We start from the raw sequence: 12336 nt of genomic DNA on the forward strand, positions 1-12336 counted from the left end.
TATATTATTCAAAGAAATTCCAACTCTGTCTGTTTTTTATGTTTTATTTATATTCTTATAATATCAATGTAGAATATAGAATATATAGTATAAAAAGTATATATAGTAGTATAATGAAATGAAGTATTGATTGTCTTATTGAATAGATTAAATAGTGAATATCAAATATTAAGGGACTAACAGTTGAAATACTCCTGTCACAACCTGGGACCTTGAAGACCGCTTTAATACAAGAAATTATACTAGTCTCTTAATATTTGATATTCAATATTTCATCTATTCAATAAGACAATCAATACTTCATTTCATTATACTACTATATATACTTTTTATACTATATATTCTATATTCTAAATTAATATTATTAAGAATATAAATAAAACATAAAAAACAGATTTGGAATTTTTTTGAATAATATATATCACACTATACACAATCATACAAACCCCTTTATATATATTATCATTTAATAATATTGATTGCCCAGACCTTACAAGCTCAGATCATAAACAAGCTTTTGAAACTTTAAGCTGTATGGAGCCAGATCAAAATGTTATTAAATATATGCAACCCCTACCAAGTGTGTTGAGTGCCTCTTTCTTTTGTTTGTCAACTCACTTTTACCAGGGTTTCAGACTGTTGAGCTCCCTTCACAAATATCTGATATATATATATATATATATTAGAAGGTTTGGAGATGACGTGCAGGTATTATATATTAGAAGAAACAAGGTACTCACAAATCTGACTGGTTATATATTACGCTTACGTCCACACTGACGACTCCACTAGATTGGACGTAAGCATTAATATATGTTTTATAAAAACATGGGACATATTAATAAATATCTGTAAATATAAAACCTTCCAGATTTCTGAGTACCTTATCACTTCTAATATATATACATATATATGTATATATATATATATATATATATATTATATATATATATATATATATATATATATATATATAAGTTAATCCAAGCAGAAAGCACAAAAAAACACAACAACGTGAGGACGTGGAACAAATATAGTATTATTAGATGCTCAGGAAAGAAGAAAAGAAGGAGGGTTTAACGTTTCGAGCGAAGCTCTTCGTCGGAAACAGGAGAAGGAAAGATCCAAAGAAGGGAAGACGGAGGAAAAAAAAATCGCCAACGGTACACACGCGGTCACATTTTGAATATATACACATATATATATATATATATATATATATATGTATGTATATATGTATGTATGTATGTATATTTTTCTTCTTCTTATCATCATCATCCTCATCATTTATATAATATCGTAGTCTCATAATTGCTAATTTATCTCTCCATTGGTGTGAAGCCATTTGGTATCATTTATTGGCCTTCTGACTATAGTATTATTAAAATAATAATATACCCACAATCTCATTTTTCCAGGTTCATGAAAACTTATTGGATATTTATATATGCAACAAAACCTTTCTAAACTAGAAACCCTTAAATTAGTATTATCCCAGTCAGAATTAGAGTCCCTATGAAGGACAATCACGCTATATCAATGTATAAAAATAAATAATAAATGCACCCTTTTAAAGCCTAGCCAGGCTCATGGGCCCGGTTTCCCAGTTTCAATGGCCTATGTGTTCCCCAGCTGGATGCCATACTCATTTTTGCCAGCTGAGTGGACTGGAGCAAAGTGAAATGAAGCGTCTTGCTCAAGAACACAACATGTGTCACCCGGTCCAGGAATCGAAACCACAATCTTACGATCATGATGCTGATACCCTAACCACTAAGCCACATGCCTCCACATCTCAATGTATGGTATAGTATAAAAAGCATAACCAGTAAAACCAAGCAATCAAGAACTGCTTAACAAGTTCAACCCTACAAGATTGGAGAACAATCTAACACAAGAGCACAAGATAAAAAAGAATAACAGACAATAAGTAGATCAAACTTATATTTCTATCATCATTTGTTTAATGGCAATGGTTCACAATTTTTCACCTATAGACCCATTTGATTCCTATTTTACAGGGGTGGACCTTCATAGCCATTCAATGTTTAAAAAATCCCATTATATTTTTAGAATGAAATATCATTAGGAATTGCATAAGAAATTTAGTATTTAGTGTACTGAAGAATTATAAGCAATTAATTTGTATGTAAATTTGAACAAGGAAAAACTTTATATGGACCCCCAAGTGTCATATGGACCTTGGTTGAAAAACCACTGGCATCATGGATATCATTATGGTTTTGAAGTGAGAAAATATCAACAGTATGTAATTAAAAAAAAAATAAAAGAATTCAGAAAGAATAAGAATTTGAAATTTACAAATGATTATCTTACCTGATATCTATATGATTCACAGAAATATGATGACGACTGATGTCTAGTAGACTCTTGGAACTTTGGTGCTTTGAAACGTGTCCTCACCACTTTAATCCAGTCAGTTAAATCAATAAGCCAATACATTTCAGCAAAATTATTTGACAATAGATAAAATTAAGTATCTTTGGGTTCTTTTAGCTCAGCTTTTTGAAATACATTCGTTAGTAAATTGAAATTTGTAGAATGCTTGGATATCTTTTAAATATTACCGAAAACAAATTGGTATCATTATTGTTTTGTTGATGTCTTATCCATTTATAAATAGTTACTAAACATATTTTTTGCTTTTGGGATAGTTTACTTTAGGGAAAAACTGCATTTAGCTTGGAGATGGTAATGTAAGAATAGCATGAAATTATATGTAGAAATAATTGCAGACAATTGAATGTTTTCATATGTAGTTTTCATTTTTGTGGTGATACTGCCAAGAAAATTAATAGGTCAAGTACCTTACATGTAAGCAAATTTAATCCTTATGTCATATTCTAAATATCATATTTAATCTACTTAAAAAAAAAACTGTTTTGGTACTTCATAAGCCATTTTGAAAAATAATTATTTAATTACTAAAGGATGAAACATGTGATATGAAGTTTTTCTTATATATATATATATATATATATATGTATATGTATGTATATATATATATAAGGTGGCAAAAAGTGTTTTAGAAAACAGACAACTCTAAGGTAAAAACATAAGCAGAAATCAGAAGATTGATAAATATAAATTCCATTTTTGCAGTTTTGCCTTTGAAGATAATAAGGTTTATTCCATTCAACTGGATGTTCAATAGCATTCTAACACTTGTTAGCAAAATGATTCATATATGTTTTCAGATTTTCTTGGAACCTCCTCTTCCTGACTTTGTTTGTGTTATGCATTTCCTTCCTTTGAAATTCATATAAATATATAATATAAATAAATATATTCCTTTAACATCACTCCTTTAAGTGGCTTCTTCGAGCATCCTGAGTTTTCTGGTTTTAGCCAACATATCAACTGAACATTGTGCTTAGATGATCAAGGAGAAATGAAATTGAGATGTTAAGCCAAGTTGTGAACAAATAGTACTTCCTTTAAAGGCTAGCGGAAGATGGTTGCTTATATGCTATATATATTTACACTAATTGTTTGTTTGTTCCTGTAGAGCACCAAGTGAGATAGATTTACAATCTGAAACCAAGTAGTAATTAAAGATGATGATATCGAATCATTAACTATTAGAAAGTGAAAAGAAGGAATTATGCGGATTTACTTTGATTTGAAGAAACAGATAAAAGTTTCCAACACCTGTGCAGTAGTTTTGAGAGAAATACTGATTTTTTTAAAGTTGCAACCACTTTCAATATAGGTCATATTTTTAACAAATATACTTGAAAACAAATTTTAAGAAATCATTTATTCACCATATTTATATTTGTATAACTTGTTAATGATCTGAATAAGTATGAAATAGTATCATGACGCATGAAATACTATCATAACTAGTTCTCTTTATCTTTATTTTTAGTTAAAAATACTAAGTATAAAACCTTTATATATCCCTTTAAAATATCTTATATTACATATGGAAATTATGAAAACACATAACTAAGAGTGTTTAAAACCATTTGACAACATTTATTTTCCAAACGGATATGATTTTCTTAATCTTAATCAACTTTCTTTTGGAATATTGTAGGGCAATTTCCTTTCTATTCTTAGTTTAGTGTAACTTATATAACAGGAGAATTTTCTCCATATAATCTTGATTTGATTATTGCAACTGAGCTCTCTCTCTCTTTGGTTGCCAAACAACCTGTCTTTCAGTTTCTTCTCTCTCTCCTTCTCATTCATACAAAATATGAAGGTGTTGGTTATTTTGATAAAACTAACCTTTATAAAATACAGTTTAAATTAAATGTTTCTAATGCTTATCTTAAAGTTAAAAAGACTATTATTTTATTATATTTGCTTTCATAAACTTGAAATTATGTTCAGGAATACATTCCTAATATTCCCTTAGTGCAACAATTCAAAGAATAACACTTGAAACCTTAAATTTAAAATTATACAGCTCCAAACAAAGGGTTGAAAAATTGGGTTTTTTTTAGTTAATAAAAATCAGCTTCTAACCAAAACTTCACTTTAAAATATTTCTTTTAATTCTAATTTTCCAATTTTATTTTAAAGCATTATTCATCGCTAATAATGTTGTTAATGTTAGTCTAATGTTAGTTTCTTTTTTATCTTTAAGAAGAAAGGAGGTAAAGTCCATGAACTTTTCCAGGGCTTTGAGATTGGTGGGAGGGAAAGAGGAAGATGTCTCCAAATTGGAAACCTAGTGTGAATGTTTGCCACAGAGTGGATTCTGTTAAACACACTCAAGGACCAGGGAGTGGTGTCAAACTGGGTGACAATAGAAATAATTGATCACTCACTTGATTGTGACTCACAGATTTAACATAATAGATCTGCTAGGATATAATCTGATTTGGGGCCATGCCATACATTCTGTCAGAGTGTGCTTAGTGTTTAATTTTGTGATGTAGAGTATAACACATGGAGTCTATCACATTATAACTACTTGGGCTTCTGTCTCTACAAGAATAGGATGACAGATATACAATGCAAATCCACCTTTGTACTACTTATAAAAAAATGATCAGAAATGTTATTTCCTACTCACTCTCATACTTCAAAATGTTAAGTTTCATTGTAGGAAATAGCTAAAGTTTTTGACCACACTTTGTATGTTATTCACACACTGTTTTTTTTTGCCCTTTTCAAGCCTAGCCAGGTTCGTGGGCCCGGTTTCCCGGTTTCTGTGGTGTATGTGTTCCCCCCTAGCTGAACGGGATGCCAGTCCATCACAGCATTACTCAAGAAACAGGAAGAGAGAGTGAGAGAAAGTTGGGGTGAAAGAGCACAACAGAGGTCGCCACCACCCCCTGCTGGAGCCTCACGGAGCTTTTTAGGTGTTTTTGCTCAATAAACACACACAATGCCCGGTCTGGGAATCGAAACCGCAATCCTCTGACCTCGAGTCCACTGCCCTAACCACTGGGCCATTGCACCTCCACTCACACACTAATCTAAGAGTAAAATAATAGCAAGAGAAGATTGAATACATTTTGAGGTCAGTTTAAGTTTGGAGATGACAATCAAGAATAAAAAAATACTGGAGTTAGGGACTGTGGAAAAAAGAAAGACATGTGGGCCCTTAAACCTCATTCAACAAACATAGAGAGCAACAGTTTCTTTAGTAGCATAGCTCTATTCATGGACAAATCCCAAGAGAAATAATGTTCTTTACATTAGGAAACATTTTGATTGTGATTTGCATGCTATCCTCTTCACAAAATCGTCTGTTCATAGGTTTTATCAGTTTCTTAACTTTTAAATGGATATTTTTTGCCAGACCACTCCATTGCAGGGATCTCTTTGAATGACTTCTATCAACTGTTTTATCAAACAGGGTTTAATGAAATCTCTTACACTTTTCATGCCCTGCATTAACAATCTGCTTGCTGTATTTTCTAATCACACACACACTCCTATGCAGATGAGATCACTCCTCTTCCTTTATCAATAACTTAGAAGATACCTGAACATGTGTTACTTTTATAAGCAGATAACTTGAGAAATATCCTCCACTGGAACATAACAACTTAACCTCCTTCAAAAGTACTAAGACATGCACTCTACATATCAAACAAACATTATAATATTATACATTCTCTATTTATGAACAACACACAATTAAAGTCTTCACTAACTTAAAAATGCTAAACTTTGCATTGTGATGACCTTTCGTGGTAAATATGCATCCATCTTTGTATACTATAGTCAAATCTACATCTCAAAAATTAGGTTTTTTTTCTCAGAATTAGAAAATATTTTACGGAGATGTATTTGCATAGCAAGTGACCTGATCTGAGATCGTGTGCTGGAACGAAAACAATTACAGCGTGGAAGGTGTTTATAAGCCATTTAAGAAACACACAAAAACCGTTAGATTCACTTCAACATTTAAATTTAATTTGTCAAAATATTTTCATTGCTTTGAGACTGCGACCTGTTCACTGACAAAATTCCATGCTGCAAATATTTTACCTGTAGACAATTGCCAGCCATAAAAAAAGTGCAGCTTCTATTAAAGTACTGTTCACACATTAGGGGACAGCACATCTACTATTGCAAACATTGTAGATGACATCTAAAAATGGATCATATGATTGATTGGCAAGCTTGTTACCCTCTTTTGGTCATTTTACAAGTTTTTTGTTCCTTTTATCAAGGAAGTTGCATCCTAAGTCTAACAAATGTACTTACCTCTTCACCTCTCATCAGCCTTATCATCAGTGATACCTTAACTTCTTTGCGCCAGTGGCACATAAAAGGCACCATTCGAGTGTGATTGTTACCAGCGTCGTCTTACTGGCACTTGTGCCCCATGCTAGTAGGGTGCTAAGAGCACCATCTGAGTGTGATCGTTGCCAGAGTGGCTAACTGGCTTCCGTGCCGGTGGCATGTAAAAGGCACCATTCAAGTGTGATCATTACCAGCATTGCCTTACTGGCACCTGTGCTGGTGGCATGTGTAAAAAGATTCGACCGAGGTCGTTGCCAGTTACTGCTTGACTGGCCCCCATGCTGGTGGCACGTAAAAGCACCCACTACACTCTTGGAGTGGTTGGCGTTAGCAAGGGTATCTAGCTGTATAAACTCTACCAGATCAAGATTGGAGCCTGGTACAGCCATCTGGTTCGCCAACCCTCAGTCAAATCGTCCAACCCATGCTAGCATGGAAAGCGGATGTTAAATGATGATGATGATGATGATATGACATAGTCACTGAGAACAGGAAAATAGTCCTATCTATTTTTCCTTGCCGTTCAACTTTCTGATTCTACACTTACTTCTTTCATCCTTGGGTTCATTTTCTCTCAGCCAAACCACCACTTTTTGCTAACTATCTAATCTGTCCCCTTACTTAAATCAACCCTTCTATATCAGTTTTTTTTTCCTTCATTTCCTTATCCTCACATGAAGAACAAGAGTAATGAAACATTATATTCAATCCTTCTCATGGCAAACAAGCCTATTCTTCTTACCTTCCTATCAACTGATTGTTACTGAAGCTGACAATCCAGGAAGCAACTTGGAAATTATTACCATGGTAAACAATAATATGGTAAATAAAAATATAATATTTAAATACTTTAAAAAATTTTAATTGAAAGAATAGAATTACTGATATGTATTTATGTTTCCAAATAATTCATCATTACCAAAATTTATTTTAATTAAAATTTCAGCAATATTTGAAATTTGTGTATTAAATTATGAAATACTTTCATTATTGAATATTTCCCTTCTTTTGATACTTTCATTAGTATTGAATATCTTTCCATTTAAATATAAACATATAAAGTTATTATTCCATGCATTTGATAACACATTGTTAACACTGTAAGAATTTTCTCTATTCCACTAATCCTCTTGCATACAAATAAAGTATTGAGTCTTTTTGGTGTCATGCCAATGAAAAATTGAAGCAGATCAATGGTATATCAGAATAACTATTTGATAGATATTTGAAAGAATTTGTGGGGAAACGGTACAATGGCACATTGCTACAGTGGTTGAACATTTGAAAACATTCTCATTCCTGTACATACACAATACATTCTCATTAAATGTTTATTTATATCATTGACTTGCGGTTCATAGATTAAAAATATAACTTATACTTTTTATAATATAAAACATTTTATGTTTATTTCCATTGATTTGCTGTTCTCTGTATAAATTTAATTTCAGATATTTGAATTACTGATTGTTTATGTCTGCACTTCAGTATAAATGTTTATATCTAAAAAAAGGTAAATGTATTCAATAAAGAAATTCTTCAGAGAATGAAAGTATTTGATAATGAAAGTATGAGATAATTTGCTAAAGCGAAAGCGAAATCGAATTGAACCAGCCAGGATCCCTGGTCTGGTGGTACGTAAAAAGCACTTTCCGACTCGTGGCCGATGCCAGCTCCGCCTCGACTGGCTTCCGTGCCGGTGGCACATAAAATACACCAATCTGACCCGGCCGTTGCCAGCCTTGCCTGGCACCTGTGCAGGTGGCACGTAAAAAGCACCCACTACACTCACGGAGTGGTTGGTGTTAGGAAGGGCATCCAGCTGTAGAAACATTGCCAGATAAGACTGGAGCCTGGTGCAGCCTTCTGGCTTCCCAGATCCCCAGTCGAATCGTCCAACCCATGCTAGCATGGAGAACGGACGTTAAACGATGATGATGATGATGATGATGATGATGATCAACATTATCAAAGTGTTGCTAATATCTTTTTTTTTGCTGAATTTGAAATTTTTTATACAGAACTGGTGGTTAAGATTTTGGCAGCCCAATGAAATGGTTATTAAAATTTTGTGAGCTCACCATTGAGTGTAGGTATTAATAGACACTTGAGATTATAGGTTGCTAAAGCTCTGAATATGCACATAGGGTTGCTTATATATATAATGTGGTGAAGATTTTTGTTTGATTTTCATCAAAAGCCGGAGATCTTATGAATATTAGATTCATAAAATATGTGTGATTCAGGGACCATTTTAAGGTTTTGGGTATGAACATGTATGCTACAATATTCTTCAGGATAAAGGTGTATACTTAAAATTGAATTAAAAAATCTAAGTCATCAAAAGGACACTTTATCCTGCACTGATGGCCCTCTTGACCCCTCTGGGATCCCCTTTCATTAATCTTGAATAGAGTTTTACCATATGCCTAATTCCTAGAATCCATTTCCATCACTGGGTGTATATATATGAGGGAACTCTCTCTCTCTCTCTCTCTCTTTCTCTCTCTCACACACAGACACAACATGCGTGCACACACACACACAGACACAACATGCGTGCACACACACACACAGACACAACATGCGTGCACACACACACACTCACACACACACACTCACACACACTCATACACACACACACACACACACACACACACACACACACACACACTAAGGTAACTATCAATTAAATGCATAATTGTGTTTTATGTAATTAGTTTTCATTTAAGTGGCTTCTTGGTTTATTCCATGACTGACACTCTGTAAACAGAGCTGCACAGAAGAAGAATGATAATGTCATGAAGTTTTGGAAAGATTTATTTCAATAAATATTTGTTAGATAATGACTGAGTGCAGTATTTCTTATTGAAAGCTTAGAAGAAAACAGTTTTTTTTTTCAAATTTCTACAAAAGTATGCTCTGCTTTATAGCTTTTAGATTTGAATGGTCCTGATATGAAAAATGTCAAGAATATGCTACTTTTCTATGAAATATGATGTTACTAAATATTGCAATTTATGAGAATGGCTGCCTCTTTTTCATTGCTGCATTTGCAACCATATCAATTGATAATCCAGAATAAATACTGGTGCAGTTTATCACCTGTAACACCTCCAAAATTTAATCATAACTGACAAGTTAGGAAAGCCAATCAAACAAGCATGTATTGCTAAATCTGGTTTCCCAGCAAATAAAATTCATTTATTTTTAAGATAAATAAAAATATAAACATTTATAATACCATAAATCCTCGAGTATTGTCCGCCTTTGAGTATAATACGCAGGGGATTTTTAGGGGGCTGTACCTCTGAAAAACCTAAACCTTGTGTATAATACGCACTCCTTCTCTAACTTGAGTGAAGGAGGTCTATAAAACGTCCTTGGTTTGTAAAAATGTATACAGTAACGTCCTTTATTATTATTGTATATATAACATAATGCAAACGTGTAGCTTTTTTGTGCATTTTGTTTGCAGAAAATAAAGAAATAACAGTAATAATGTTTAATAAATGTTGCTAACTGCAAATTATGGATGATTTTCACACCTGACATCACAAAATGTGTCTGAATAAACATTGCTGGACAGCAAATAGAGATTTGGACATTGTTTAGAAAATATTTTTCATTTTTAACCTCGTATATAGTACGCACTAGGGATTTTGACCTTTAAATTTTGGGGAAAAAGTGCGGATTATACTCAAGGATTTACAGTACTCTCATTAGAGAGTTACAAATTTTGCATTCAGGTAATTTGTACACATTTTCACCTGTGTTGATTGGGGTACACAGCTTTGTGACTGATTAACTCAACTCTGACTTTAACCCTTTAGCATTCAGATTACTTTCTCAGATGTGATAGGTATTTATCCACATTGTTTCGAATTAATCACGTATTATCTCGTAGCATTGAGATTTTGATAATGGGATTACATACTTTAAAATGACATTGTAGAGTCAGTGTGAGAGTCCAGATCTGGTCAGTTTCAACACAAAACAAGTAGAATATTCGGACTGGATATGGCTGGTTTAAATGTTGAATGGTTAAGGAAATGGGCTTCACAGTAACTAAGCAGAGGCAATTTTGGAAATGCAGTGAGATGAGCAGTATTTCAAAGTTTTATAACGTTAATCTAGGAGTATTCGTACAATTCAATGAGTGCTTGTACCTTCATTTCATAAAGATTCAATTATATACATCTGAGACCCCCTTTGGTCATGACACAGACCATGGGATGGCACCTAGAAAGTTACCCTCCCAAGCACAAGTCCGGGTAAGGTTGTTTATTGAAGGCCAGCAGTTGCCCATGCATACCGGCCTCCCCTCTCCATACCACCAGTGTTATCCAAGGGAAAGGCAAAGGCCGATACAGCTTGGCACCAGTGACGTCGCAACTCATTTCTACAGCTGAGTGAACTGGAGCAACGTGAAATAAAGTGTCTTGCTCAAGAACACAACATGCAGCCCACTCCGGGATTTGAGCTCACAACCATATGATCGTAAGCTCGACGCTCTAACCACTGAGCCATGTGCCTTCACAAAGTATATACATACATTTCATTTATATACTTCATTAAGAATCTACTCTTGTTTTGCAACAAATGAAAACCCCAAACACAATAAAATGTCTATATCCCCAAAACAGACATTAAGAAGGATAATATTTACAGGATTCTGTTTTAGAACCTGGAATTCCTATACTCTGATTACAAATTTCCCTTTTTGTGCATAATATTGGATATTTTGTATTTGTAACATTACCCAATAGAAGAAGCTAGGTTTCTTGGTTAAGCAAAATTAGAAAAATGCAATCTATTTTATCTTGTACAAATTTAATTTGCAAACAGGACAGTAATGAGTTTCAAGAATATTTTTTGAAGCTCAGACTCTGAGTCTACCAAGATATTATCTAAATTTGAAGAAGGGTATCGTCTTTCTTAGATGTCAACTGTTTTTTATAGAAACAATTGATAAATAGGTGCAGGAGTGGCTGTGTGGTAAGTAGCTTGTTTACCAACCACATGGTTCCGGGTTCAGTCCCACTGCGTGGCATCTTGGGCAAGTGTCTTCTACTATAGCCTCGGGCCGACCAAAGCCTTGTGAGTGGATTTGGAAACTGAAAGAAGCCCGTCGTATATACGTATATATATATATATGTGTGTGTATGTTTGTGTGTCTGTGTTTGTCCCCCTAGCATTGCTTGACAACCGATGCTGGTGTGTTTACGTCCCCGTTACTTAGCGGTTCGGCAAAAGAGACCGATAGAATAAGTACTGGGCTTACAAAAGAATAAGTCCTGGGGTCGAGTTGCTCGATTAAAGGCGGTGCTCCAGCATGGCTGCAGTCACATGACTGAAACAAGTAAAAGAGTAAAAGAGTAAAGAGTAAATAGTATTCTAATTTTAATTACAATTATAATTTCTGAATATTAATTGCATCAATCTGGCTAGTTTGAAGGGATCTGTAAAAGCTATATGTACTGTTTTTTTTTTTGCTTGGTTTGAATATAAAACAATACAGTTTTTCAAATGGCCACAAAAGACCTACAAATCATCCTTAGAATAAGCAAATATATTTCATGTGGATCCCAGAAAGGAAAG

At 33.6% G+C, this 12336-nt stretch overlaps 1 protein-coding gene across 7 annotated transcripts in view; it reads right to left on the reverse strand.

Moving 5' to 3' along the window:
- Positions 1 to 12336, reverse strand: part of LOC115209857 — a 255590-nt gene that overhangs the window by 133110 nt on the left and 110144 nt on the right. For 3 of the 7 annotated variants that reach the window (XM_036499699.1, XM_036499676.1, XM_036499663.1), the window contains exon 1: positions 2338 to 2526. The exons of the other annotated variants lie outside the window; for them this stretch is intronic. In XM_036499699.1, the coding sequence (XP_036355592.1) occupies positions 2338 to 2463 (126 nt within the window). In that variant the 5' untranslated portion in view covers positions 2464 to 2526. Of the gene's footprint in view, positions 1 to 2337; positions 2527 to 12336 lie in introns of those variants that run through there. 7 annotated transcript variants of the gene reach the window in all.

The sequence above is a fragment of the Octopus sinensis genome, linkage group LG1 (genome assembly GCF_006345805.1).
Source record: "Octopus sinensis linkage group LG1, ASM634580v1, whole genome shotgun sequence".
Lineage (NCBI taxonomy): Eukaryota > Metazoa > Mollusca > Cephalopoda > Octopoda > Octopodidae > Octopus > Octopus sinensis.